At 51.5% G+C, this 27,991-nt stretch overlaps 11 protein-coding genes across 14 annotated transcripts; 3 read left to right on the top strand and 8 right to left on the bottom strand.

Moving 5' to 3' along the window:
- Nucleotides 1-2: 2 nt before the first annotated feature.
- NCU06907 lies at nt 3-4,395 on the bottom strand. 4 transcript variants are annotated; one of them, XM_011396953.1, is made up of 3 exons: nt 3,734-4,312; nt 2,580-3,659; nt 3-2,528 (listed from the first exon to the last, which is right to left on the bottom strand). In XM_011396953.1, the coding sequence occupies exons 2-3, from the start codon at nt 3,424-3,426 to the stop codon at nt 631-633; spliced, it is 2,745 nt and encodes a 914-aa protein (XP_011395255.1). In that variant the 5' UTR covers nt 3,427-3,659; nt 3,734-4,312; the 3' UTR covers nt 3-630. The 4 variants fall into 4 exon arrangements, with proteins under 4 accessions (XP_011395255.1, XP_011395258.1, XP_011395256.1 ...); XM_011396956.1 differs by having other exon boundaries at nt 2,580-3,603; XM_011396954.1 differs by having other exon boundaries at nt 159-3,603; nt 3,734-4,395.
- Nucleotides 4,396-5,291: 896 nt separating this feature from the next.
- Nucleotides 5,292-9,307, top strand: NCU06906 (hypothetical protein). The gene is made up of 2 exons (XM_954160.2): nt 5,292-7,183; nt 7,245-9,307. Exons 1-2 carry the CDS (start codon nt 6,259-6,261, stop codon nt 8,807-8,809), a joined length of 2,490 nt encoding a protein of 829 aa, XP_959253.1. The 5' UTR covers nt 5,292-6,258; the 3' UTR covers nt 8,810-9,307.
- A 657-nt stretch (nt 9,308-9,964) lies between these two features.
- Nucleotides 9,965-11,143, top strand: NCU06905 (tetrahydroxynaphthalene reductase-2 reductase). Its single transcript, XM_954159.3, has 2 exons — nt 9,965-10,847; nt 10,917-11,143. Exons 1-2 carry the CDS (start codon nt 10,079-10,081, stop codon nt 10,952-10,954), a joined length of 807 nt encoding a protein of 268 aa, XP_959252.1. The 5' UTR covers nt 9,965-10,078; the 3' UTR covers nt 10,955-11,143.
- A 271-nt stretch (nt 11,144-11,414) lies between these two features.
- Nucleotides 11,415-11,999, bottom strand: NCU17172 (hypothetical protein; the record flags this gene model as incomplete). Its single annotated transcript, XM_011397049.1, has 1 exon — nt 11,415-11,999. The coding sequence occupies one exon, from the start codon at nt 11,997-11,999 to the stop codon at nt 11,415-11,417; it is 585 nt and encodes a 194-aa protein (XP_011395351.1).
- A 533-nt stretch (nt 12,000-12,532) lies between these two features.
- Nucleotides 12,533-13,119, bottom strand: NCU06904 (hypothetical protein; the record flags this gene model as incomplete). Its single annotated transcript, XM_954158.1, has 2 exons — nt 12,533-12,565; nt 12,628-13,119. The coding sequence occupies 2 exons, from the start codon at nt 13,117-13,119 to the stop codon at nt 12,533-12,535; spliced, it is 525 nt and encodes a 174-aa protein (XP_959251.1).
- Nucleotides 13,120-13,980: 861 nt separating this feature from the next.
- NCU06903 (hypothetical protein) lies at nt 13,981-15,075 on the bottom strand (the record flags this gene model as incomplete). The annotated part of the gene is made up of 1 exon (XM_954157.1): nt 13,981-15,075. One exon carries the CDS (start codon nt 15,073-15,075, stop codon nt 13,981-13,983), a length of 1,095 nt encoding a protein of 364 aa, XP_959250.1.
- Nucleotides 15,076-15,674: 599 nt separating this feature from the next.
- NCU12044 (hypothetical protein) lies at nt 15,675-16,364 on the bottom strand (the record flags this gene model as incomplete). Its single annotated transcript, XM_011397031.1, has 1 exon — nt 15,675-16,364. The coding sequence occupies one exon, from the start codon at nt 16,362-16,364 to the stop codon at nt 15,675-15,677; it is 690 nt and encodes a 229-aa protein (XP_011395333.1).
- A 599-nt stretch (nt 16,365-16,963) lies between these two features.
- Nucleotides 16,964-17,782, bottom strand: NCU06902 (hypothetical protein; the record flags this gene model as incomplete). Its single annotated transcript, XM_954156.1, has 1 exon — nt 16,964-17,782. One exon carries the CDS (start codon nt 17,780-17,782, stop codon nt 16,964-16,966), a length of 819 nt encoding a protein of 272 aa, XP_959249.1.
- Nucleotides 17,783-20,678: 2,896 nt separating this feature from the next.
- On the bottom strand, nt 20,679-21,377 carry NCU06901 (hypothetical protein; the record flags this gene model as incomplete). The annotated part of the gene is made up of 1 exon (XM_954155.1): nt 20,679-21,377. One exon carries the CDS (start codon nt 21,375-21,377, stop codon nt 20,679-20,681), a length of 699 nt encoding a protein of 232 aa, XP_959248.1.
- Nucleotides 21,378-23,531: 2,154 nt separating this feature from the next.
- Nucleotides 23,532-24,368, bottom strand: NCU12045 (hypothetical protein; the record flags this gene model as incomplete). The annotated part of the gene is made up of 2 exons (XM_011397032.1): nt 23,532-23,927; nt 24,231-24,368. 2 exons carry the CDS (start codon nt 24,366-24,368, stop codon nt 23,532-23,534), a joined length of 534 nt encoding a protein of 177 aa, XP_011395334.1.
- A 1,712-nt stretch (nt 24,369-26,080) lies between these two features.
- NCU06899 (hypothetical protein) lies at nt 26,081-26,927 on the top strand (the record flags this gene model as incomplete). The annotated part of the gene is made up of 1 exon (XM_954153.2): nt 26,081-26,927. The coding sequence occupies exon 1, from the start codon at nt 26,100-26,102 to the stop codon at nt 26,925-26,927; it is 828 nt and encodes a 275-aa protein (XP_959246.1). The 5' UTR covers nt 26,081-26,099.
- Between the last annotated feature and the right edge of the window lie 1,064 nt (nt 26,928-27,991).

The following is a 27,991-nucleotide window of genomic DNA, read 5'->3' as shown; positions in this document are numbered from 1 at the left end:
TGACGAGCAGGGGCAATACGAGCTTCATCCAAAACGGGGAGAAATCGACCAAGATTGATTTATCCCAAAACAGCTCTAGCCAGAAAAAAAAAAAAACATTGAACACTACTACGTATGTACCTAGGTAGGTAGGTAGGTAGGTAGGTACCTATTGACCGCCCCTTTCCAATAGAGTAAACAAAACAAAACAAAACAAGTGACGCCGACAGGGTTCGTGTCCATACGTCCTTTCCTCCTAAACCGCCTTCCCATTATGTCTCTTCCCCTTTTCCGCCTTGTTATTTTCCAGACACCAACGGAAGAGGAACCAAGAAAATTGAATAACCCCCAAATCAGTACCGTACTCGTACATTTCCTTCCCGTTGTCCCCGTTTGACCGGAGATGATTATTCCCTGTCCTTTTGAAGCGCGTCGGACAGTCGCCGCCGTCCCATTAATAACCTGCGGTGTGCATTAGGCCTCTTCTACAGATCAGAAGAGTAGGTAGGTAGATGTCCAGTCATTAAGTTAACCTTCCCAACGACGCGGACCCACAAAAGAACCAAAAAGCGCAAACCAAAAACCCAAACCAAAAACAAAAGATGCAAAGCAGATGATCAACCCACAGCCACCTCTTCATGCTCACTCGTCTCATGACCCGAAGTACATATTACTCCCATCGTGGCCACTCCCATCGCCTTCATGAGCATCTCCAAACATATTTACTTCGGTCGCTGCGTCGTACCCCTCCATAACCTCGAATTTGGTCATACCGTCCAAGTTCCCGAGCATCAAGTTCTGATCCATTTGGTGCTCATACCCATGTAAAAGCATGTTCGTTGGATCGACATGTGTGGGACCGACCGCCGCGCCCATCCCCATGCTTGTGGCGGGACCTGGAATGTTGGACATGCCACCATGACTAGGATCCAAATCGTAGTACGTTGGTCCCTGACTGCCTTGTTGCTGCTGGGTATGCGTGGGTGGTGACGAGCTACTCGACAACTCCGGCGGCGTATAGTGACTCACAGCACTCTTGGCTGGCGATGCAGCATTCTGTGATCCGGGAAGCCCAAAATCCGACCCTGGTCCGTGATGTTCGGTAATCGATATCGACGGGTGGCTTGCATGACTATAGTTACTCACAGCTGACGGCGAATGGGCGTAGTTTCTCGATGCTGGCGAGTCCACGTTCATGACTTCATTTACCCTCGGATCGAAGCTCGGCATGGGCGCTGAAGACACTGACGATACCGACATGGTAGCTGCAGCCGGGTTCATCGTCGATGAACTAGGCATCGCACCATGCCCATGACCGGCATGACCCGATACAATGCTCGGTGGCAGATTGGGAACATTTCCCATTGGCATATCCAACAAGCCAGGGAACTGTTCGTCGTCGATTATGTGATCGTAGTCGTTCCCGGGAGAGTTGGGCACCGAGCTATCGGAATAGCCTGAAAAGCTGCTGACGGAGCTGCTGGTCGAATGATGGCTCCTTGACCGATCTCTCGTGCGATCGCTCTTGTCCTTTCTCTCCTCCATATCCGGCCTGTTCTTCCGTGGCCGGCCACGCTTGACCACCTTGCGCACGATGCCGTCGAAAGCACCAACGCACATGCCCCGCTGCCGGTGTCGTGTGAGTGCATCATGTCGCGCGAAGCTGTTACCGCATTCGCATGGGTATGGCTTGATGCCCGTGTGGATCTTGGCGTGGCGTTTGAGGTCATGTTGGCGCACAAAGCACTTTTTACAGGTTGGACATTGGTATTGCCTGTCATTAAGGTGTGTCTGTACGTGGCTCTTGATGTTTTCTTTGCGGCCGAACCGTTTCCGACAGTCTTCGTATGTGCATACCCATTTGCCATCGGCGGGATCGGGACCTTCAATGTACTGGGCAATGTCGTCGAGAGTCACGCCAGTTTCGGTCTTGGTCTCTTCAATGTTGATGCTAGCAATGCTGGCAGCACTGGCGATGGAGGCAATCGAGTCGGTTCGTCGGTGCGGGGAGCCGCGGCGCGAGGGAGAAACTGAACTCTGGCGACTGGCGGCTTGTGGATCAGCATCGCCATATTCTGATGGAGGTCCAAGGTCCGGCTTGTTGTCGAAAGGGCTCATCCCCCCAAGTCCCTGCATCTGCGATCCGATCTGTGGCCCCATCTGCGACCCCATGTCAGGGAAAGTGAAACCGTGCTCCAGCTTGATGAAGTCAGAGTGGATCCTTAACAAGTCTTCGTCTTGAGCTGCAGGAAGCGTGTGCGATTGGAACGTCGTGGGCATGCTGTCGGCTTGGGACGTTGCAGGTGCAGCAGCAGCCATAGCCTCTGCCTGCTGGCGCAGTTCCTGGAAAATGCCCGAGTTGCGATTGCTCCGGTGCCCTCGTATGGGTTTGAGTGTTTCCTCCATCGACTCGTCGTAATCATCTGCAAACCTGCTGGGCCTTAGTGTTTGTTGCTGTTGCTGTTGCTGCTGATGCTGTTGCTGCTGTGTTGCTTGTTGTTTCATGAAGCGATCGTGTGGTGTTTCCATGGGTGTTGGGGGATAGAATCCTGCCTCATCTTCAGTATTCCCGCCCAACACGTCAGATCCTGCGTGCTTACCGGCGGCATTGTGCATAGGAGGTGTTTCTGGCCTCTGTCCATTCGCCATAGGCTCGTACTTTGCAAGTTTGTCTATGAGGCTGTTGTTTAATCCAACGCTTACCCGCCTTGACGCTCGGCGCAACTGGATGTTGGATGCCTCGCCCTCTGATATCCAGCCTCCTTGTCCCGTCCCTGCGGGGCTTTGGTCCGGAAAGCTCATAAAGTTCGGAGTGGAGAGCGCCGCGTCCGAGGCAAAGAAGTCAAAATTTGGGGTGGCAGAGGACGATGAGGCCATGACATTATTGTTGTTGCTGTCATAGCTGACCTGGTTCCTCTTCATCATAGCGTCAAAGTTGGGATCTATGTAGGTATCGTAGGACAGGGACAGTTCGGGTATCGGGCCCTGCGAGGCCAATCCATCCATGAAGTGGTTTCGTTGATGTGGTGTGCCATGGGGCGATAGTAGAAACGAGTCGCCGCTGTCACTCGACAGGTCACTGTAGTCGGTTTGGCTGGAGCTAGGGCGTGCTATAAGGTGCGCCTGGTGTTGCTGCTGTGCTAGGATATCCTGTGGTGCCGCTGGCAGACTCGTGGGTATTCCTGTGTCTGGGCCCGTCGTGCTGACGAGGGTTGAGTAGTCTTGATGGGACGTGGTTGTGATTGTTGAAGACATGAGAGGGTGACGCCGAGTATCCAGGCTAACGCCTCGTCGATGGCCCATGTGAGGGCGTTGATGCTGTTGTTGTGGAAAAGTCGGCAAGGGAGCGATTTTGACAGCTTCGAAGGCGGATGGAGTCGAATTTTGACGCCGATGTAGCCGCTGCCGTGGGCGAGTGACGCCGGATAGAGGAGGATTCGACATCATTGTTGGGTATGGTAGCGATAGACTAGTAGAGTAGAGGGAGTCGTCGTCGTCGTCGTCTTCTTCTTCTTCTTCTTCGTTGTCGTCGTCGTCGTCGTCGTCGTAGCGATCGTATTTGCGCAGAGGACTGAGCCAGACGAGGATGTAGGTATTAGGTGAATGGTATCGTTCCCGGGTAGACTGTTGATTGAAGCAAAGAGCTGTCAGCTGTTTGTTTTCCTTGCAGTCCCCCTGCACTGTTGATGTGCGCGTCCGGGTCCGTGTGAGCCATGTGGGCAGCAGCTTGGAGTAGGTGCAGTGTCAGCCTTACCTCACGCACGCGCAAGCCGGACGACCTAGCGAATCTCGTCGCGCGCTTGGGCTCAGAACAGTATCGAGGTGGGATGATGTCGGGATGATGTCTCGATGCCCCGTGTGCAAGGCGATGCGATGATGCTGGACGGGATGGCCACGCGAGCGGATGGTGCAATGCCTGGCGATGCAGGCACTCTACGAACGGCCGCCGCTCCCTGGTGTCTGGCGTCTGTCTGGCTGCAGGGCTTCTCCGTCGGTCGTCTACCTACCTAGGTAAAGTAGCCTGTCTGGTCCTATAGAGCCCACTGGCTCGCGACTGGACGCGTTACGGGCTCTGTGTGGATACTCGGTGTGTATGTACCTCTGTCTCTCTCTCTCTCTCTCTACCTGGTGAGGGAGGGAGTGGTACGGTACACGATGGATGGAGAGACAGATACCAATCGTGTAGTGTCGAGGGGGAAATTTGCTGATGGGTTGCAGTTGGAGGATGCAGCAGCCAGCCAGCCAGCACACACACACATGCGCCGTTGTCTTATCACAACAACACAGCAACACAGCTGAGTGGTAAAACGAAACAGACGAACGGGGATCCAAGCTGAATGGCAAGAGTGGGTTTGATTGGGGCGTTTGCCGGGGATGAGCCAAGGCCCTCACGAGACGTCTTGGTCAGGGCGGTGCCAGTGGTGTGCGTGCTGACCACACATTCGTTCACTTGCCGACCGGACGCCCTCCAAGGCCCCCTTGTCGATGTCCACTGTTGGCTCGGATTTTTGTTTTCGTGCGCCCCCATCGAGTGTTGTTGCCAGGGACAACTCCCAGCTCCAAGCACGGCCAGGCACCTGAGCTCTGGGGCGATTGGCCAATCGTAAGATGAGAAGCCCTTGAAAAGTGGCACCACGCTAGAGGATGGAGCCGCTCTCGCTCACGGCACCATTGAACCGGACTGGACTGTGTTGGATGGATGGATGGATGGATGGAACTTGGGGATCGCCAGCATGATGAAGATCCGAGGCCTGGAGTATGTAGTGTAGATTAGGTAGTCGGAACCACCTGGAGCTTCCATGTTCGCTAATAACCACAACAACGTCACCGAGGAGCCATGGCCCATGACTTGAAGCACAACGAAAAGTCTCGGCGGACGGCGGACAGGACGGTTTCGGAATGGCCCAGAAATGACTGACATTAGGCGCCCGTCTAACCTGTCCTTTCCATCCATGTGCCGTGACATTGGGTGGCCCCTGTCTCGTTTCACTACTGGCGTCTTATGTTCCGGCCCATGGGATGTCGACTTAGGTATACACGGTATAGTACAGTACATAGGTATCTGCCGTCGAACGTGTTTCGAATGCTTCCACTGTTGCTGTTCACAGTCGCGGACGTGGGTTCGCATTGTCGTCGGTCGGTTTGTGGGTGGTATACACTGTAAACGCCATCCTTTTGGATCGACGATCATCGATGGGCTTTTTCGGGTCTTGCCGGTTCTCGAGTCAGGTCTTGGAGTGAGACGGAGCGGTAATGTTGGACCATTTCCTACCACATCATCATCAGTAACTAGGTAAGTAACCATATTCCACCGAATATTAACATCCAGGGATGGAAAATACATACTGATGGAAGCAATCGCAGTCAAAATGGCCGAATTGCCATGGCAAAAATGTCGAATCGTGGTTCGCTGGCGGCATTCAATTGATGGTCTTGGCCAAATGGCGTGAGAGGCATTGAAGCGGGCCTAGAGGTAGCCGACGGGCACTGTTCGCCGTGACTTCAGTTCTAGGTTAGGGTAAGTGGATGCATAATGTGCACAGCCGCTTGCACAACTTCAACTGCACAAACCCCCTTCTTCGTCGACACTCTCTGTTCTCTCGAGGCAGGAACGACTCGCGTCCAAGAGTCCAACATCATGTCTGCCGCTTTCCTCCTCTTGCAGCAATTTACTGAGTGATGACTCAGCATTCTGCCCACAACATTTCACTCAGTTTAGTTGGATGGACAGATGGTGACCGGCTGGCTCCAAGTGCCGACAGCCATCCGTCGTCTTCCACTTCCTTAACTATTCCCGTCCTTCCCCTCTCCCTGTTCACCTCAGCATCGATTGTCGACCACCACTTACGGTACTCTCCAACAATCACAGTCTTCCGTTGCCAATTCAAAATAGACTCTTGTTTTTTTTTTTTTTCAGTCCATTGTCGACACATCGTGGACGGAACCGGAAACACAATTGTCTTCCTCTTTGTTGCCCCCTTTGTTCACCATCGTGTCTTCAATCCCCTTGACGGCAGCCATGATGCAGTACCCTTCGAGCTTCATACACTCTGCTTTGTCTCGTCGAGAAAGAATGTCAGAACAACAGGACCAAGGACAGCCATAGCCCCTTCTCATCACCTGCAGGCCCGCAAGCTACGTGCGATATCTTATAGCACTTGACTGCTACACTACACAGTACTGGTCTCCATATGGCCATTCTACCTGCCTCTACGCCCAACAATACTCACACTCAGAATCACTTTTCCAAAAGATCTAGTGACAACTCCAAACGTCAACATGTTCAACGACGAGTCGTCTGAAGGGACTGATGCGGATCCTTGGGCGGTACCCAAATTCACCGAGGGCACCAACGTCTCCCGCGATATCCCCAGAGTGAAACCCCCAATCATCAAATCCGTGGAAAGAACGAGTGCAGCACACCGTGCCTATCGCAATGACATCACCAAATTTTTCTTCAAGTGGCGTCGCCGTGGAATCGATTCTCCCAGCGACTGGGATGGGGCAACCATGGCCCGCCGAGTCAAGGCGCGCATCAACAAAATCCCCATCAAGTCTTCCTGGAAAGGCCCCGGGAATTACAGCGGTCTCATCCGGCGTAGTAAGAAAAAGATAGCGGATTGGGGGAGTGGTGGACCACGAGATAAGGAGCCCTGGGCAATGGCCAGAAGTATATGGCTGGCAAACCAGTTTCTGCGCATCAAAATGCGCCACATAAAGACTCTGGGCTGGGGCGGCCTCGGTGTCGTCAACCTCTTTGAGCAGGAACGCCCAGATGGCCAGGTCATCAAGGTCGTGTGCAAGATAGACATCGACAGCGGCAAGGGCTACCTTAGGCACGAGATCGAAGCCCACAAGGGGACTGCCGGAGCCAAGCATATCTCACAACGCATCCCCCCCGGTTATTTTGCGCGACCCAATGGCCAACCTATCCAACCGGCACCCGGTACTGTGCCTTCGGCCACCAGAAGGTCGTTCGGCTCGGACTTGATGATGATGAGCAGCGGCGAAGAGGCCAAGATGGGGAAGGGTAAAAGACGCGATCAATCGCTCGATGCTCCTGCCCTTTGGGACACAAACGAGGTCTTGTTCCTCGAGTTTATGAGCCGCGGGGATCTCCGCAAAATAGTCGCAAAAATTTCCGCTGGTCTTGCCATGTACGGCAACCCTCCACCACTTACTCTTTGGCATATTTTCGGCAATCGTAAGTAGCTTCAGCCCTCTACATCTTGGTCACGATGACTAACATGAAAACACAACCACAGTCTTCAAGGGCGTTGTAGGGCTGGCGTACCCGAGAGTATTCATGCCAGAGGAGTACAAGGCCCCATATATGAGCGACGAAATTGTGCCCCAAGCATCCGAAAGCTGCATGCCCTTGCCCAAACTAACACCATACTGCTCGCATAAAACCCTTGTCCACTTCGACCTCGATATGAGCAACGTCCTGGTCGGGGACTATGATGGTTTCGAACACAACGCCACTCCGATAGCCAAGATTGCCGACCTCGGCCTGTGTCACCCCTTTTTGGGTAACAACGACCCACCCAGGTTTCGTTGGTCGTGCCGCAGGCGAGGCAAGAGAAGCATCTTCGCGCCCGAACAGTTCACCGAGGAGTGGGACTACGTCAAGGACGGCCCGCTCGAATCCGGCGCCAAGACGGCGGGCAACTACAACTGGTGGACGAATCTCTACCAGGTCGGCATCATCATGTACTCGCTCATCACGCTCTGCGAGTTCGAGGTGCCTCCTACGCCGAACATGGCAGAGGTGAGATACCCAGACGGGTCAGAGAAGGAGGTGTGGGGATACGGCATGGACCTACTCGTCTGTGGTTACAGTCACATCGATTTTGACTTGGTGAACGCCGTTGCTGCGTGTCTCTGTCATGATCCGGCGGACAGGCCAGATCTGCACGACCTGGAGACGTTGATAAGGACCAAGATAACGTCGCAGCCGCCTGATGGTCCGGCGACGAAGCAAGCGAGGGATTGGGGCAGGCGGTACTTTGAGGGGGCGCCACCGCCGTGGCATCAGCCGGCGACGACAGGGAGGGAGAGACTCAAGCTTTGGCAGAAGCCTGCCCCTGGAGGTGTTGGTGGGGGTCCGCCTATACCATCTGCAGTCAGACAGCCTGGCGTTCAGGCTGGACTGGCGCAGCAGCGCACGACTTCACTCGCGACTCCTACGAGACAAAAGCCTGCCGCAGCCGGAAGAGGGCAGCAGCGTGCGGCTTCGGTCGCAGTTGTTCCGGGACAGCAGCCAGGATTTCTACAACAGCCAGGGTTTCAAGCTGGGAGGGGGCAGCAGCGTGCGGCTTCAGGTGCAGTTTCTCCGGGACAACACTCTCGATTCCCGGCCGGGAGAGGCCAGCAACCTTCGGTGCAAGCTGGATGGGGACAGCCTCCTATGGCTCGGGCTGGAAGGGGACAACAGCCTCCAACTCAAGCCGGAAGAGGGCAACCGCCTCAATTTCCAGCTGGAAGAGGACAGAAGCGTGCGGCTTCGGCGGCAAGGGGTCCGGGACTACAGCCCGGATTTCAAGCTGGAAGAGGTCAGCAGCCTGGCTTCCAAGCCGGAAGAGGTCATCAGCGTGCGGCTTCGGGTGCAGTTCCTCCAGGACAACAGCCTCGTTTTGCAGCCGGGAGAGGCCAGCAACCTCCGGCGCAAGCTGGATGGGGACAACCGCCTCAAGATCAAGTTTCAGCTACGGCTGACAGGTGGCGACAAGCTGGGTTTCCAACCGGAGGGCATCCTTCTGCTGCGGGTCGAACTTCCCGAACCCATTTTCGGGCGCCCTCTGGATTCTCGACTAGAAAGGGAGGTTAGGCTACCGGTGTAGTGCTTACCTCGCTGGTTCAAAGCTGCGGTCACAGGGTGCGTTGAGAGGTGATGGTCGGAGAGAGCAGTGGGAGTTTGGGTTGCTGTTTTTAAGGTCTTGGTGTCCTGCATTGTGTGTGGCTCAATCTTCACTTGCATTGACAAGTATCGTTCTGTAATGTTCCAAGTGCAAGTGCAGTCTCCTTTCGCTGGTGGACTGAGAAGAGCAGGCCATTCGACATGCTAGGATGGGAGAATGGGTTCAGGCATGTTATGAAGTTTATCAGGTGACCGAATGTCAATGCTATATGGTTCAATTTCTTTCTCGTTGTGCTTATACCTTTCTTTCCATTGTGTATGTTTTCTTTGTATAAGCAATGAGCGTGGAGTGTTAGTTGCGTCGTTTATTGCTATTTAAAGGCGGACGTAAGATGGCGAACCGTCCGAATCTGCAACTGAGCTGTACCAATAATCCCAGGTTGTATTGCGACGCTCGCAAATCAAAACCCCATATCCTCGTCCCAGTCACAATGTGTTCTTCAAGGTTCGTGGCGTGCATACAACTGGACAAAAATCTCAGATGTTGTGTTGCCAGACGGCTGCATGCATCGCGAATCACCTGTGGCCGTCATCTTCGACTTCGGCATCATGGCACACAGTCGGCACTCAATCATTCCCGTCTTTGCTCCTCCGCTTCTCCCCAGAGAAACTGGTGAACTTCCGTGGGCTGATTCTGAGTTCACCTTTTGACTGCTTGACTGTGTTGTTCTGGCGTGAGAGGGAATCGATCGGACCACAGCCAGGCTCTGCGGACATGTAGTCGGGGGATGTCCGGCGTTACATGTGCCTCTCCCATGCAAGTCCATTCATTTCAGCCGTTACCCCCGACCCCAACCCCGCCATCTAAAGTCCGAAAAGGGGGGAACCGGGCAAGACATTGAACTTGCTCAGTTGACTAAAAACATCCCTTTGATCGTTATCCCTTGGTACCGCTCATCTATCGCCAAACTCCCGACAACAGCGAACCGGGCTGGCACAGGCAATGCCGGCATATGCAGGGAGAACCAGAAGCAAGGAAGATTGAGAGACTGCAGCCAGATGTCAGTCAATCTGGGAATAAATAGGATGGCAAAGCCGGTTTCATCATTTCCTTGACGACGCCCCCTCTTCATCTCTCTTCATTTCTTCCTATCTTGTCCCTGATTTCTACATTCTACGCTATAGGACCACTGATTATCCCAATCCCATCACCACAAGCCACTCTCACCATCACCCAAAATGCCCATCTCAATCCCCACCGCCTCCCTCGAAGGCAAAGTCGCCCTCGTCACCGGCGCCGGCCGCGGTATCGGCCGTGGCGTCGCCCTCGAGCTCGCCCGCCGCGGCGCCTCCGTCATCGTCAACTACGTATCCTCCGCCGGCCCCGCCAACGAAGTCGTCAAGGAGATCGAATCCCTCCACAACGGAGCCCGCGCCATCGCCATCCAAGCCGACGTCCGCCGCGTGTCCGAGATCGACCGACTCTTCGCCGAAGCCAAGCGGGCCTTTGGCCGCATCGACATCGTCATGTCCAACTCGGGCACCGAGTCCTGGGACAAGACCGAGGACGTCACCGAGGAGAAGTACGACTACGTCTTTGACCTCAACGCCAAGGCGCAGTTCTTTGTCGGGCAGGCGGCCTACAAGCACCTGGAGCGCAACGGACGGGTGATTCTCATGACGAGCATCGCGGCGGGGCTGATGGGGGTCAGGAACCATGCGCTGTATAATGCGTCCAAGATGGCGGTGCAGGGGTTTGTGAAGGCGTTTGCAACGGATTTTGGAGATAAAGGGATCACGGTCAATGGGGTGGCGCCGGGAGGCATCAAGAGTGATATGTTTGCGGAGAATGCGTGGCATTATATCCCGGGTGGAACGCCTGATTTGGGTAAGGATAAGATTGAAAAGATGATGGCGGAGCATTGTCCGCTGGGAAGATGTGCGGTGCCGGAGGATGTCGCGAGGGTGGTGGCGTTTTTGGCTAGTGAGGATGGGGGGTGGGTTAATGGTGAGTTTTCTGGCTTCCGGTGTGAAGGGTACTTAGATGATGATGATGATGCTAACGGGGTTGATACAGGTCAAATCATTACCATCTCTGGTGGTTCTTCTCAGTAGAGATATTCTGGATGCTGCCTGGGAATGGGAGAATAGAGACAGAGAGGGTGGAACAAATGGGTGACCTGTTGGTTGTTGTTTGACATACTACTACTATTGAAAGTTGAGAAAAAGTCGCTGTATCGCGATGGCAACAGGTCAGGAATGACGTAAATCTTGCAATACAATTGTGCATTTATCGGTCTCAAGTTCATCAAGGTACCCTTCACTTGCTAATTAGTGCCTCCTTCCTCACTTCCCTTGGGCTACATAACCGTGATAATTCACCATCAACATTTCCTCCTTGAACCTGTTACTCCTTCCCCAGAAGTCAGATACTAGATCATAATTCCCCCATTCATTCCACGCCCTTTCCGTCCTCATCTACCCTCCTCGCACCACACTCCCGCACCCCTTATTCTCCATCGAAACCCATTACCCAAACTACCCAAACCACCCAATTTCCCCCCCTCAAATCATCTCACCAATCGCCACAACCCCCCTCCTCCCACCTTTCATCCACATCACCTGCCCTCTCCATCTCATCCCCCAACTCCAACTCCCTCACCATCTCTTCCCTCTCCCCTCTCAATCTATTCAGTTCCACTTCCACACTCCTAATCCGCTCTTCAATACTAGCCGCGACTGCATTCTTGTCCATTGAAGCGAAATGCATACGAAGCTCTGTCCCAGACATGTCCTGAGCGCCTTTCTCATGACTACCTCTACTGCCGAGGATGTGGTGCAGGGAGGTAGTAGTCCTGCCGCTGCCGCTGCCGCTGCTGCCGAGCTTTGTCAAGGATGTATATGTAGGTCCATGCCGGGCAAGTAATCTTCTTGCCCTGGGTTGGCTTAGCTTGCGCCAGTTCGCGGTGTTGTCGTTGAAGGTGGTGTGGTGAGTGTGAGTGGTGGTGATGGTGATGTGGTGGTGAGTGTGAGTGGTGGAAGGTGGCTTGACGGTGAGGATATCACGGCGGTGGTGGTGAACAGAGACAGAATGAAGGGAGGTGTTGGGAGTGGTGATGACGTCGCTTGAGTCATCTTGTCTGCTAGTCTTGTCGGCCATGTTGGGGATGATGTCTTTGGAAGTGTTCATCATCGCTTGATAATGGTGATGAAGCTCAAGATGGTGGTGACTTGAGATGCAAGACGTGTGCTGTCTTTGAGAAGGTAAGTGGGGTTTGTGTTCTTGTGAAAGGAGTCGGTTTGGGTTTGACTTGACGTCTTTGGTGTTGACCGAGGAAAGGTGGTGGTGAAAGAAGAGAGAAGTTGGGAAGGAACAGAAGTAGAGAGACGGGACAGCAACTCTTTTATTCTCAATCTCGCTATCGACCCTTTGAAACACTCAACTGATGTTCAGACGTGTTCGGTCAAAATGGATGCACTCCGACTATTTACTCCAAAGCGCAGTTCTCAGTTAGGCTTGAGATGTGGAAGGATGGATGGTATCAAAACGGACACTGCCAGATCGTGAACTGATGAGGAATACTGTGATTAGAGGTGGAGAGGTGTCCTGTCGTTTCCATCATGATTCTCCAGGTACGCTATGTACTACTATATCCCTCATCCTCATCCTCTTCCCATTCGTTCCAAAGCCGATCATTCCAAATAGGGGTTCGGTAAGCCCTCCTCCTGCCACATACTATCATACGAGGTGGGCTTGAGTAGTGCCAGTCGACAGTCTGTTCGCGTACCTGATCCTCAGATATACGCCTGACGGTTCTGTTGACTCTACGTCTACGTCTAGTGATAATTTGGCCAGCCGATTCACTGCTGACGTTGACCTGAGAGGCGTGGTTACGTGTGTTGTCTTGAGACGAAGAAGTACTGCTAGGCGCGGAAATGACAGAAGCGTTGGCATCCATCTTATGGCCAGTGACATTGGCCGCATCGGCGTCGATGTAGGTGTTGGCGGTATCTGGTTGGGTATTAAGGCATGAGGCAGGGCCTTCAGCCTCGACAGCGGGTGTGACTTGCTTGAAAAGAGTAGGAGAAATAGGAAGAGGAGTAGAGGTACGCTGGACGGATAGGCTGGCGCCGCTAGTATCGGTACGTTGGCCGTTACGCATATTCATGGGTGCAGTCCTAACGATCCTTGGGTGCCTTTGGGTGAGATCCGACGCCGAATAGATGGTGCGGTTGGTATCTCTAATGGTAGAGACGATACCTTTGAAGTTGTCCGTCATTTTGTCTTTTGAGGTGTCAATGAGGAGGGTATGCTGCTGCTGCTGCTCAGAGCGTGATATTTCGTAAGGATGAACACCTGTTGTCAGAAGGGCCGAAGAGAGTGACCAAGAGAAGATTGGTGGTAGGGCAGAAGAGTAGTCGAAAGGGTGTGCCCCTTGACGGCATTTTATTCTCCTTCGTCAATCGACCGCCGCCTCATGTTTGTATGTCGCAATCTGGCAAAATCGAGCGATCACCATCCAAGGGAACATACTCATGTTTCGCACCGTGCTATGGTAGGTCCATCACTGTCTATTGTCGGTCCATGAAAGGGGGCATTAACACTTGAAAAAAGAAGGAAACTCAACGGGCGCTTTATGGTCCCTTTGACGGATAACCTCAAGCTGTACGTTCAGCGGCGCTGCGGCAGGACGTGGATCACATTAACCCAAGGTCTGAACCTTCTCACAATTTCCAGTAGTCAACGTGGTGGTTGTCTTCTTTATATGCAATTTTGCTTCACTACAAGGAAGACACCGACTCAGTGAATTGTGGTCTCGAAACTTTCATAGCACGGGAGCCATCCGTATCTGTCAAAGTAAGTCACTTCTTTGCGATCAAACCGTTTTATCGTGACTACTCCACTGGCCTGATATGGTCGCGTCACTCGCCGACGACGACACCTTCCTTGACATGGTACACTCGAGCCGCATCGCCCATGCCTTTTTTTGTTTTCCTTTTTCCCTTCCCCCTCCCCACCCCAACTTGACCATTCTTGAACGTTCATTCTGCCAACATCAAACCCGCTAATCACGGAGGTATACCATCCGCCACTCTCTCATTTCAACAGTCCTCCACGTTACCCCTCATCCCCATCCCCCTCACTCCATCATCTCATCATCATCTTCATCATCATCCTCTTTCTCACAAACACTCTCCTCAACACTATCCATCCCATCAAAGTCTTCACTTGCCTCTCTCCATGAAACCATTGGATTCGGCTCCAACCATCTCTCTTCCACCACATTCCCCTCATCATTGACCCAAGTCTTCTTCGCCCTCTCCCGACCCCTCAGGAACGAACTTGAATCCTCACCGTCAGCGCCGCCCATTCCCGAACCTCCCGACCGCATCTGCATCCGCATCTGCCTCTCACGAGCAACTCTAGCAGCTTTCTCAGCAACCGCTCTCGCTCTGGTAAGCCTAAGAGAATCCTCGACATAGGCCGACCTCATCCTTTCCTTCTCTTTTTCCTTTTCCTCAGCTGCTTTTCTTTCCGCTGTTGTCGTGTAGATGGTGGTGCCGGGGACTTTTTGCATCGTTGCTTTGTAGATTGTGGTGCCCATTTCGGGACTCATGAGTCCTGGCTGCACAAGGCGAATGGGGTGAGCGTGGTGATGGCGCTCGCGGGAGGATGAGGAGGTGGTGGAGCGGGATTTGGTGATGCGGTTGTTGCTGGATGGGAAGTTGTGGCTGAGGGACATGGAGGGGAAGCGGGCAAGGTATAGGCTGACTTCGAGAAAGCCAACGGGGTCGTCGCAGTTGAGAAGGTGGTCGCAGAAGTCTTGGTCCTGGAAGAGGTTGGCGGCGGCGGTGTTGGTGGTGATGTTGGTGGTGTCGGTGGTGGTGGTGCTGCTGCTGCTGCTGCTGCTGCTGCCTGCATTGGGGTTCGAGAAGCTGAGACCTTCGGAAGACGTGGTGTAGACGTAACCTCCTGCTGAGTTGCCTGCGAAGTTGAAGGGGGCAGGGGTTGAAGGTTGGGGTTGCTGTTCGCTGGGGACACGTTGGGTGTGCGAAGATGTAGTAGTCGTGAAGGGCGTGTCGACCCGGCCTTTGGGGTCGAGGGTCATGTCCTCCATCTCTTGGGAAATTTTGTGGGTTGACTCCATGGTGGTGTTGTGAGAAGTCAAGGCGGGGGCTTTCGGGTTGATGGTTAGGCCCTCCATCTTCTGGGTGATATTGTGCGCTGGCTCCATGATGCGTGTGTTTTTTTCTTCTCCTTATCGGTCCGCAAAGTCTGAGTTGTTGAAAAGCGATGCGTTGGTCGGCGGTCGCTGGGCGGAAAATGGTTGGCGAGCAGGAGGAAATTTAAGTTGACTGCTCTGGAAGTTGTTTTCGAAGATGGGACTGCTCTTGAATGGGGTTTGACAGGCGTTCTCGTTTCTCTTCACCTGCCTTGCTAATTGGGGAGAACCTTGACAGAAATACGGTGAACGGGACCTCAAATCTGCTGGGCTAACGCAATTCTCACAGGTTTTGTCGTCCTGGTGCTTCTTCCTCACCTCGGTTTGACACAGGCTTGCAGTTCATGTTCGTTTGGTTTCTGCTGCCTGCTTCCAGGCTAAATTTTGGATGTGAAGACATTGTCCCTGTAGCCAGTCGTTGTTCCCTTTCCTCTTTGAGGCGGAAGATGTACGTTCGAAATCTTTTGTGGTACCCTGCTGCTGTCTTTCTCTCTCCATTCACTTACAACTAGGACAAGCTCATGGAACCATCCGAGGCTTGACGCTTCAACCGACATCTCGCGGTTTCCAGCTCTTATTTAGTATCTGAAAGAGACCATTATCGTCCTCCCTCAATCCGCCATAACTGTATCCTCTTCAATTTTCATGTCCTCTTCCATCTTCACATCCTCCCCCTCCTCTTCCTCCTCCTCTTCCTCCTTAATCACCTCCAACTGTCCCAAACTAGCCTCCTCCCTCTTCAACTTCAACCCCAGCCTCTTCCTCACACCCTCACTAAGAGCACCTCTTCTATGGATCCTCGTGGCCCTTCTTGTACTGTCATGACGTCTCTCCTTCCCCTGCAACCAACGCTTGACCCCTTTAGATGCATCGCGTCGAAGAAAGTCGACGACGCCCATTCTCATTCTATCACGACATTTGGTGGTGATGCTGGTGGTATGCGGACGGTTGGAACTGCGAGGCTGAACGCCCTTGGCAGAACTTTCGGCGAGATTACGGGAGATGTTCCGAGAAGGTTTGCGCAAAGGGATGATGTTCTTGGGACTCTCTGAGTCGGTACAAGTTGCAGTCGCGATAGCTTCTTCTGGCTTGGTTCGTTTATCGTTGCTGAAGCTGGATTGTGTGCCGCTTTGTGTCTGGAAGCCAGCTGGGGAAGCAGGACCAAAGGGATCTGGACCTGGTGTTTGATCTGGGCTGGGTGGATGGGAGGCGTTAACGACTTGAACTGCCTCTGGTGTTTGGGCGCAAGAGTCGATGTTGAGGTTGGCCAGCTTTCGGATAACGTCTTTTGTCGAGTCCATTGCGTTTGTTTTTGATGTTTATGGATACCTACTACAGGGAGCTTGAAGGTTGTGAGATCGAGTGGCCCAATTTGGAGTCGTTGCGTTCTTGAATATGCTGAGGACAGAACCTGGACGAAGTTACCAACGGGATCTTGAGGAGGGAGAAGAGAAAGGTCTCTGTGGGAGGGGGGGGATTATCTCAGCCGCTTTGCGTGCGTGTGTGGCTGATGGTGCCTCGGGGGCATTCACTGATATTTCGTCCCATAATGCACAAGAGGATGCCTCCAGACACTTCACTTGATGCGAAGATACATGTGTGCACTGATACATTTCGTGTCATTTTCAAGACGGTTACCGTATGGCGATCTTAGTTCAAACTAACAGATATCTCGAGGATTGCTACGTATCGTCTCTCAAGCTTGAACTAAATTTGAACCATCATCCCTCTGATCACATGTCCTCCCTGCTTCGTTTGGTACACCACCTTCTAGGGATCCATCATAGAAAACCGGCTATTCCTTGTCCCTTGAGTGTGATCAACTGTGTGTTGTTCCTGAATATGCCTGCGTTCTGTATCCCGCTTTCCCTCCTCTGATGTACAGCTCTGCCAATTCAGTTCACTCCTCCATGACATCCTCCATTTCATCCTCATCACCACCCTCCACCGACACCTCCTCCTCCCTCATCAAGCTACTTCCTCCTCGCATCTCCGCCAGCAAATGCTCCGTTCTGTCTTCAGAAACAGACAAGGGCTTCGGCTCCCTGGCGGTCAGAGAAAGAGAAGACATAGAAGAACTCAGGGTCAAATCTCGGTGGAGGGTATTGAATGACGCAAATATGGCCTTGAGTTCACGAAGTATGGCAGCCAGATCTCTGTGCTTCTGTCTCATTTGTTCGAAGCTCATTCTTTTGCGATAGTTGATCTGTTGAGTAAGCGCATGGTCTGGGTTCCCCACGCGCATCAAAGACTGCCCCTGGTGACGGGCCCGCATGTGGTGAGCAGCGGTAGCGGTAGAGGTGTGCTTCTGGCAAGGACGATTGCGGGCGGTTTGGGAACGAGGGTGATGACGGTGGGGCTTGTAGTGGCCAGGAAACGGTTGAGGGCACTGGTGTTGCCGAATTCGGGGGAAGTACTCAACCTCTTGGGTTCGAGCAGGTGGGTGGGTATATGTGGTGTTGATACCTGGTACCGCGGGGCTGTTTAATGTGCCAGGGATGATCGTCATGGTGGTCAGAGTCGAAGGTCGCGGGGGTGAGCTCTGGGTATGCATTGTGGACGGCTCAGGGTCGCTCAAAGCAGAGCGAACATCGACATCAACACCAGGTCTGGGATGCATGATGATCGTAGACGGCTGGCTGGGGTTGACACTGAGGGTTGCCATGCCGTGGATGAGCTTGCTGGCGCCTTCAGACTCGCTGGTCTTGGTTGGCTTCATGTTGGTCGATGGTATTGCAAATTTGTTGCGGTAAACGACGATCGAGGCTTGGGTTGTTGATTCTTGATGTAGCTTGCGAATCAGGACTGCAAAAAATTGGTGAAGGAGAAGGGAGGAAGTGAAACCCCAAAGAGGGAAGTTCAGAGTTATGATAGTCAGCCATGTGAGTGAATGGCAAACAACTCCTGGGTGGGGTCACAAGATCGAAAACCGACGCAATACGTTCGGCATCCAGGTTCCTGCAATGCAAGGTCGGAGTACATCTATGTACTATACATGTAAGTACCGGTGCCTGTATCTTGGTAAATGGTCTTTTCGTCACGTGTGGTTCACATTTGGGATTCTTCGGTTACTTGTGTGGGCTGGATCCTCACCTGCGATCATTCCGGGAAAAAAAAAAAAAAAAAAAAAAAAAAAAAAAAAAAAAAAAAAAAGGCCGTGCTGCCGGAAGTTCGAAGCTGCAAACACTTCCAGGGATGCAGTACCGCATTTTCTCGGGGCATCCATCTTTAGGTTCCCTGGAAATCAGACATAATCTGTAAGCACTCTGCGCAAATATGTGCTTTTTATGCCCGACAAAAAGAGGGGGGGGAGGAACAGCGTAAGAGCCCGGAGCACTGTAAATTCTATTCTTCTCTTGTAATATCTTTTCTACCTATTTCTCAAGAAAGTTGGAGGGTGGAGCCATCTAGAATCACCGTCTTGCATACGATTTCCAGTGGGCATAAATGTTGTAGCATGCTTACAGATTATGCCTGATCTCCTGGGAACCTAGAGGTAATGATGGGTGCGCCGAGAAAATGCTGTATTCAAAGTCGGTCATTACCACTCACAGAGAATAGTGCCTATGCTGTGCAGTACCTTGCCAATTTGCCCATCTACCTGACTCCATGCTTCATAAGTACCTTAGAAATATCCCTAGCTCTGGGCATACATGCGGATATTTTGTATAGATTTTCTATAACCACAACCCATCTTCTGCCTATAAACTCCAAAAGGCATGCAGCCAACACCTCTCCGGCTTCTTCACACCTCCAAAAACCTTCCCCAACTCTTCACCACCTCTTCTCTATTGGGTGATTGTGCTAGTGCTGTTGAAGGCGTACTAGATAACCTCGGTGGCCGTCATTTGACCCAAAAGAAGAAGAAGCCTGGGCGATGCCCACATATTGAGAGTCAGGCCCTAAATCTGATGGACAACTTGGCTGGTTGACTCCACCAACTTGCGTTGGACTGCCCCTGGTGAACTGAAAGCAAATTGCCCGTGTTGGAGTCACGTGCTCTGGGTAATCATTCACCCTCGCATGGCCTCCCCTCGCTAGTGTAGTCTTTAGCCCTCCAGACCTCTCCACAGATTATTTCTCTTTGTAGCAACTCAATACACACATCAACTACTTCATTTCGTTGCCTTGTGCGTCGCGCAAGTGGTGCGTCTTGCGCTGTCTTGCAGTTGCTACTTACAAGGAAAAAGGCAGGTCGGAAGTGGGATAAGATTGCAAAAGGGGAAAGGACGAAAGCCATTTGTCCTCGGCCGGTGGGTAGATGGGGTCGGCGGACTAACACGTCTTGGCAATAATGAGAATTTGCGCATGGTTTGGACATTCCGTCGACGTCATTCACTCAGATACCAATCCCGTCAATCTACGCCATGTTAGGGCATAAGGTTTGGGGAAATTGTGCCTCAGGCTCTCTCATCCGAAGTTGATGGATGCCAAGAGGCATCAATAAGAATCTGTACGCAGTTCGGCTATTGAGTGTATTTACTCTGGCAGATTTCATCTGAAAGTAGCTGGGTACCGAGTACGTCAACACGGCCTTGAGTCTGTGAAAGGGTAGGTACACAGTACGATTTGTACCTTGTGCCGGCGGCATGTTAGGGCAAACCGGCCGTCAGGGTTCGAAACGCCCACTTGTTGACTTTGTCCAACGTAGTGGTTGGGTATGTCCAAGTGAACAAAGTAGATGTAAACACAATAACAGAAAAAGCCACAAAATGATGGTGAATTGATGGACCGAAGGAGCAATGAGAAGGACGGGCAAGGAGAAGAGGGTGGGGAACCCTATTGCAGTCAGCCACTTTGACCGTGCCACGCCTTCCGTCCAGGCATCGTGTCGTACGCAGCCCCCATAGGTATGTGATGAGCTCCAGCCAATGGAACCTGGAGAATGCCGGGTGGGTGATCTTGGGCTCCTTATATGCATGAAGCATATATGATAGCGAGGTTTCCAACATCTCGAACAACCCTCTTGCAGCGTGCACAAGTTCATATGTGCCAGGGATCTTGTTGGCCGAGACGAGTACCTTCTTGTGTGTGATCGTGTAGCCCTTATTGTATGCCTCTTGCGTGGGTGTGGGAAAGTTCTTCTTTCGATCGTCCACTTGGGCATTGTTGGCGCGCTTTGCACTCGCGAAAAAGTCAGTTTGGAATCACATTGTATCTGCATCAAATTTCTTCCAGCCCTATTGCAGTCAATGTCTTCATCTTATGTGAAATTAGGTATCTCATGATAAAGCAAAGTCAAACGAACTGTAAACGGGAATTTCAAAGTTCACGAACACAAAAGGAAAGAACGACTTGGTGGTCCAGAAGAACAAAACCCTCGCTTTGAATTCACAACGCCATTGCCATGCCCACTACCTATTATAATCCCCATCCTATCCGCAATATCCACATGTGCCATCTCGAAGTGATAAACCCCAAATCGCTCATCATAACCTCCCTGATTTCGCTCCTCAATGCCAAATGCAAACCTGATGCCAGTAACTCCAGACACTCTTGTTCCCCAGCCCAAGTCACCATTCGTTCACTTCCAATTCAACCGCCCCCAACTCGTCGAGACATCGCCGCCTGCAGCTCCGTCCTCACCCTGCCGTCACACCCTCTCCAACGTGTTCTCAATGTCCAGCCCTAGCAGCAATGGCCGAAACCATCCTGATCTGCAGGCGACATCTCAGCTGCGCCCGGAACAAATTCTGATGGTGCTCTTCTCTAGTCAGGCCCGCGGCCTCACTGCCACTGGTGGTGGTAGCGACCGGAGGAGTCCGAGGCCGATGGTGGTGGTGGTGGTGGTGGTGGGCTCTGATAGTCTGGCTTTGGATCTGGGCACAGTGTCTGAAGAAATTACCTGCTTCTTCGCGGGCCTCGCGAGAGGAAGTGCGAGGACGAGGACGAGGGCGAGACCGAGGGGGAGCTTGGGCGGCCTGGCGCTCGCGTGCGCGGATGTTCATCATAGCGATGGAGACGGTGCCGTGGCGAGCGGAACGTTGGTTGCACAGGCGAGACCACTCGGCGTGGCCGCGGCCGTGTGCATCTAGGGCGCTGCGGTTCTGGAGGAGGCGGCTCTGGAGTGAGAGGTTTCTGGTGGCGGTGATGAGGTCGTCACTCATGGTGACGTCGTTGTCAGAGCCCTGGGTGGTGGTGCTGGCGGTTGCGGTTTGTACTTGGGTGGAAGTTTCGGAAGAGACAAAAGACAGGTTCAGGTTGCGGCGAGAAGGCCCAGGAGAAGCTGCGGCTTCGTTGAGAGTGAAAGAGGGGAGATTGGTGGCAATGCTCAGCCTCTCAAGGCGTTCGGTGACTTCAATGGTTGAGTCCATTGTGCTGTCTTTGTTGTTTGGTGTTTGGTGTTTGTATTTTGATACCAGGATTACGGTAAGAGGTGGTGGATGAGATTGAGTGGTGGTGTGGTTAGTGAAGGGGAAAGAAAAAAAAACAGGAAAAGTCAGAACTTAAATGAGCAAAAGAGGAAAAAAAAAAAAAAAAAAAAAAAAAAGGAGGGGTTGGATCTCGTCGGGTGAATGGGTGGACCATCTTGTTGTCAGGTTGTGATCAGAATGTGACAGTTTTAACCCAAATCTGAATAAGATGCAATACCAGAACCTTGAGCAGACTACCCGTGGTTCTTGGCTGCAGCTTCTTATTGTTCCCACACAACACACAATAGACTGTGTCCTTCACTCTGCTTGCCCTGGTCTTCCGTCTAATGTGTAGCTCGATGTTCGTTAGACATTGTGGGCACCTCAATTCTCATCGTCCTTTTTGGCTGCAACATAGCCCATAGGCCAGACATTCGCGTTTCTCACGCAACATGTCGAGAGACACTGTTGTTGTAGGTAGAGCCGTATTGATCCCACGCTCTTCTTCGCTTTCTCCGCTATATATGGACCGTCGAGCTCTCGGAAGCAATGTCGAGATGTTCCACATGTTGCTCTGTGCGTGAAAGCTGATCCGACAAGCTGAGATGGAAAAAACGATGAGCAGTCTCCCTGGCTATGAAGACGGATTGACAACATGGGTTATGTATGTTACAAGATCTGTCTCCTACTGCCATAGGTTTTGACTCCATCCCTGAGATCATGTGATTGGGGTTTGTGTGGGGAGAGCACTGTGCAATCTTTTTGCTGGCAATGTTAAGCCCAGTGTTTTGTCTGCAAGATGATGGCATTGGGGATGTGGCATGCATCGTTAATGCACATACCTACCTTGGATACCCATAAGCCAGCCGCCATGCATTTCCGGACCTCGCGCTTGGGAATGGAAAGCTGTTGGAGGCTGGAAGAGCGACAACGAAAAGGGCTTAGTTCTGGAGTTGTCTAACAGAAGAGGGGAAACGGAAGCCAGGGCAGCCGGGCATAAATACCTACCCAGGAAGGGAGTGCCGCAGTGAATGGGCAAGGCCAGTGAATGAACGACCCAGGGCACGTGCCTCCAACAAAAGCACCGAATTTTGGGAGTGGAGTTTCGATCTAACGGATATCACGACATCACCTACCTCATTCACCGACGGTTGACAAAGTCATAATCTCGCTCGACTGCTCCCACATTCAGCCATATCGCATATCCTTTGGCGACGAACGTGTTATTCCTCCCAGGATCGGCGGTGGGTGCGGGCCCAGATCATACGTCTCGTAGGTTGAGCAGTGAGCACCGTGTGTTTGAGAGGATGTGTGTGCTTGGTGCCAAATGAGGCGGTGCGGTGAAGTAGAAGGCATGTCAGACACTCTTCTCTTCTTGCAAGCCTTTTTGTTTATCAAGTTGTGACCTGTGCCGAAGTGGTAGTATTTCTTTCAACTTGAGCGGTAGACGACTTTGCAATTTGTAATGTCCAAAAAATGTCGACAAAAATTGCCAGTGTCTGCACTGCTGCATCCTCTGTTTTCTTGACCTACCCCTGCAGAAAGAAGTGGGTCTATGTTTCTCTGTTAGTGCACATCCACTGTAGGCCCTGCGTTGGGGCTCTGCGCTATCACTTACACATCCTCTACTTTCCCAATTTGCTCCGATTCAGCTCCACTTTTCCCACTTTCGACGAGGGTCCCGCCATTCCGACTTCATGTACCCGAGGGGAATTGGGACGAACAGACGAACTCTCCAACTCTCCAACTCCGAAGCTTCGGCTACTTCTGCTTTCTTCCAGAGCATGCGCAATCACTTTTCTTTCATAGAAGTGGTTTTAGATTTGACGTTGTCGTTGACTTTGAAAATGAAATGAGGCGCCTTTGGATGGGTCGTGTCGGCGGTCCTCAAGGCAGGAGGATGATCGTTCTCCCTAATAGTATGCAGATGGTAACATTCCCGCGAAGAGGAGAATGGACAACTCAAATGCTGATGATAACGGACGGTTGGGCGACGGTATGGTCCAAAAATGCCCGAATGAATGACGCAAAAGCTTTTGTCCGCGGCAAAAATGCTGCTGGTCAGTGGCACCTAGGTAGGCAAGGGGGCAGACAGTCCTAGAGGTACCGCGTTCCTTAGAGGTACCTATCAGGCAGCTGTGTACCAGCTGTAGAGGTACCAGCCGTTCTGGCTGTCTGCCCGGTTCTGGGGTGTACCGACAGCCCGGCACCTACCGGCATGCCAGCAGAAGGCACTGTGCCAACGCGCAGCACCTGCCAGGCGCTTACTACCTTAGGTACCTTAGGCGCTGAACCTACCACTTGGGCCTTATAAGGTTCCCTTTCAGCACCCCTCAGTAACCCAATAAGTCCTCGGTCCTTGTAAATGTTCCCTCGTGGTCTAGCGGTAAGAGGCGGGGCCAGAATAACATTGCTCGTTGCGTGGTAACGGTGGTACAGTTTTCGTAGGCGTGTCAAGAGTGGACGGGTTCGGCCCTGCTCTGGCCGCTGAGCTTTTTGCTTTTTTTTGTTCTTTTTTTGCACTTGGAGTTGCTTCTTGTCAGTCAGTGTTTGAATTACCTTTTTTTTTGCGAGTCGTTTCCTTGTTTGCAAATGTCTTTTTTGATTGTCTCCGGACTCCGATCTTGCGATGCTTTTGTGTCGTTTTTCACCATTATGCAAATGGAAACATCACGGCCTTCGCATGCGGTTGATTCCACAGAATCCTACCATTAATCAACGCTTTTGCTTGGACAAATATGAGGCTCCAAACCATGTCACCATCCGCACATGCATCACCCTAATGAACCCATCTACTTCCCCATCATCACTCACCATCTTCTCTCGCCATCTCCGCCCTCTCTTGTCCAACTCCTTATCAACTACCACCTCCCCTCTGACTATCTTCTCAAACCTCCACTCGTGATAGGCCTCCTCCTCAATCCACAGCTGTTTAGCCTCCTTTGCATCCATCTGCTCTTGAGGGTTTCCACTCTGTAACTTTTCCATCTCCTACTAGAAACGTCCGCTAATGCGCTCAATAACATTCGCGTACATTTGCCTCTCGGGTTGCATGAACTCAAGATGACGAACAATGGATCGGTAGAGATCAGCTCTGAATCACAACCTCGGCCGGAGTCAGTCAGTCTGGTCAGAAGCGGTGACTTGGTCAATGCCTTGGCCGATACCTTGATTTAGCCATCATCTGGGTGCAGTGACGAGCGATGGCATCTGCTTTCGGGATCGGTGTTTGCATGTATGGGTTCCGGTGGTTGCAGTAATCGTGAGTCATCGATAATTGGGCGGATTACGGGGCCTACCGCGCATTTGAGTCCATATAAACCTTGGAAGGATTGCTGTGACTGCACATGCGCACGGGGAAGCGGGTCGAAACACGAGAACTGGGTTCTGGCGGCTTGTGTCGGCAGCTGCGGTGACGATGTCAACTTTCAGAGACGATGTGAGGAGAGATTTGATGTGGGTGCCTTGCCTGTGAGAAGATTTTCGATCTCCCGTCCGAGGCCATAGTGGGGTCGTCTCTTTTGCCCCTAGAACTGGATACCCAGTCCCGTCATTTCCGTTCCTGGTTGCTAAGGTAGCCGAGGCTTGCGCTCACAGAGGGAAAAGACCAAGGAAAGCCTGCATCGGTGGATCCGTGTCTGGAGTGGTCACTCAAGTGACGAGTCGGAGGAGTTCAGTTGGCAAGTTCTGGTTACTTGAGAAGAAAGACTAGCGCACATTACTTACTACCGCAAGAGGAACCAAAACAAGAACACGATATCTTGATTTGGAATGATGGTTAAGACCGTTTTGCCCAGCCAAGCAAAAGGCAGCTTATTTGGTGATCTCGTGCAGTGTTCTTGCCGTTCCATTTCTCTTTCAAGGGGGGTGAGGATACAAATCGGTCGCCGACTAAGGCAGGGGTGCTTTTACATTTCCTTTGATCCTGTTACTTGGGTTCTCACTGCTTCCATCCCCGATCTTGAAGCATCAAGTCTGAAATGTCGGGTCCGCGAGGTGTTTACAGATCCCGATATGTACTGCCCTACTCTAATGCACTCTTCTGCAATAAAGTGGGATAGATGCGTTAGATGCATCCAGATGTTGATGCAAATAGTAATTTTTTTTTTGGAATCTTGCCATGCCGGACTGACCAAGCAATTGGGTTTGACCAGATTTGGTCGGTGTCCTAACCGTGGATAAAAGACCGCCGCATTTCCCTGAAAATCTGAACTTCTTTTTCTTGACTACAACACTTCTCATTCCTTGGAATCCAAGACAAATCACTTCTTTTCAAGGAAATCTCGAAAGTCTGTACAGAGCATCACCATCACCCACCATCCAATAATCTGGTTGTTGGTGCAGAAAAGACCAGTCAAATCCAAGTCCTAAAGTCTCTTCTTCTCCCCAAACTTCCTCTCTTCCGAGCTTTCGTTGCTTGAACCTGCCACTGGGTGGAACATCTTTATCTCGTAGCTATACACCATCTGGTCTACTAGTGAGTGCCTGGTTGGTTCGGGTCTCCGAGTTGATCATGAACGGTTCACCCCATCACAAGCACATACATTATCTCATTCCGCCAAATAGTTGCATTTGATACTGACATACTCTCTCCTGTGCAACTCCAGAACTCCAAATCCTCTTCCACCTGAATCTCTTGACCACCACAAGAACAAAGACAAATCCCACAACCAAGTGCTCAAGATGGACTCTCACAATATCATGATGGTGATGCTTCAAGCTTTCTATGTCTCGCAAGATGATGAGCAACGCCTACCCGGCTCGGAAGCTCAAGCACCAGCTCAAGCCAGCACCAGATCCTCAAGACTCGAGTATTTTATGAATGCAATAAAAGAGGATGTCTCGGACGACATGCTTCTCCGGACGCCTCCACCCTCTCGTCCCGAAAGCCCCTTCTCTGAGGCGGATCTGGATTCATATCCGATCCTGACCTCGAGCCCCGGCTCCAGCCCCAGACGTCGTCCCTTGGTGCGTGTCCGCTCCATGCCCGCCATCCCTAATGTCGCTGGCTCTTACATGAATGGGAGATTCTCTTCCACGGGTACTGCAGCCACAGGCGGGGATGGAGCCGCCACCAAGCTACCCCTCCCCACAAGCCTGCAGACACCCACACAGGCCTCTGCTCCGAACAGGGTAACCAAGGCTTCCTCCCATATCCAGCACAAGTCATCTCGAGACGGAGAGTCCGCCATGCTCGCGCGGGGGACGTTCATGGAACAGGCGGCGTATGCACGGCGTATGGCAAAGCTTGCCAGGAGGCCGCAACCTACAGCGCGGCTGCAGGAGAGGAGAATGGCCAACGGGAACAGGAGGAATCTCACCAGACTCTGGTTACTGGAACAGCAACTAATCGCACAGGTTCGCCCAATGGATGCATCGTGGAGAATAAGGGACCCGGGATATGGGTTGAACGAATCTTCTGCGGCCGCGGGGGCCGACGGCGGCGTGCCCCCTTTGCCTTTGGATTTGGCGATGGAAGAGGACGGATCTTCTGGCTACGGTCAGGTCTAGGACTGGGAGGACCCGGATCACACGAATTCACTTAATGGAAACGTCAGCGATAGTGACTATATGGAGATAGAGGTTAAATAGGAGGAGGACCTGGACTTACTTTAGGGAAATATTTCTAGTAATAAGGAGATAGATAAGGGACCGTTACTGCCAATTAGATTGGAGTTACGTCTGGGAGATTTCTACCTTAGGCGGATGGATAATATGGACCCGCTATTAGATACGGCGTCGATGGATGTGAATGTTGGTAGTGATGATGAGGAAATAGATGAGGGACTATTACCGCCGATTAGATAGGAATTACGTTGGGGAGATCTTTACTTTAGGCGGATAGATAATATAGATTTATTATTAAATACAGTATTAATAGATATGAACGTTAGTAGTAATAATAAGTAAATAGATGAGGGATTGTTATTGCCGATTAGATTAGAGTTATATTAGGGAGATTTTTACTTTAGGCGGATAGATAATATAGACCTGCTATTAAATACAGTATTGATAGATATAAATATTAATAGTAATAATAAGGAGATGGACGAGGGATTATTATTACCAATTAAATTAGAATTACATTAGGGAGATTTTTACTTTAGGCGGATGGATAATATAGACCCGCTATTAAATACGGCGTTAATAGATATAAATATTAGTAATAATAATAAGGAGATGGACGAGGGATTGTTACTACCGATTAGATGGGAGTTACGTTTGGGAGATCTCTACCTTAAGCGGATGGATAATATAGATTTGCTATTAAATACGGCGTTAATGGATATAAATGTCGGTAGTAATAATAAGGAGATAGACAAGGGATTATTATTACTAATTAGATGGGAATTATATTGGGGAGATTTTTATTTTGGGTAGATAGATAATATAGACCTATTATTAAATACGGCGTTAATAGATATAAATATTGGTAGTGATAATAAGGAGATAGATAAGGGATTATTATTACCAATTAGATTGGAGTTACGTCGGGGAGATTTTTATTTTAAGCGGATGGATAATATGGACTTGCTATTAGATACGGCGTTGATAGATATGAACGTCGGTAGTAA

The sequence above is a fragment of the Neurospora crassa genome, linkage group VII (genome assembly GCF_000182925.2).
Source record: "Neurospora crassa OR74A linkage group VII, whole genome shotgun sequence".
NCBI classification, from domain to species: Eukaryota; Fungi; Ascomycota; class Sordariomycetes; order Sordariales; family Sordariaceae; genus Neurospora; species Neurospora crassa.
Note: the sequence above shows the minus strand (reverse complement) of the source record. Positions and strands in the feature narration are given on the sequence as shown.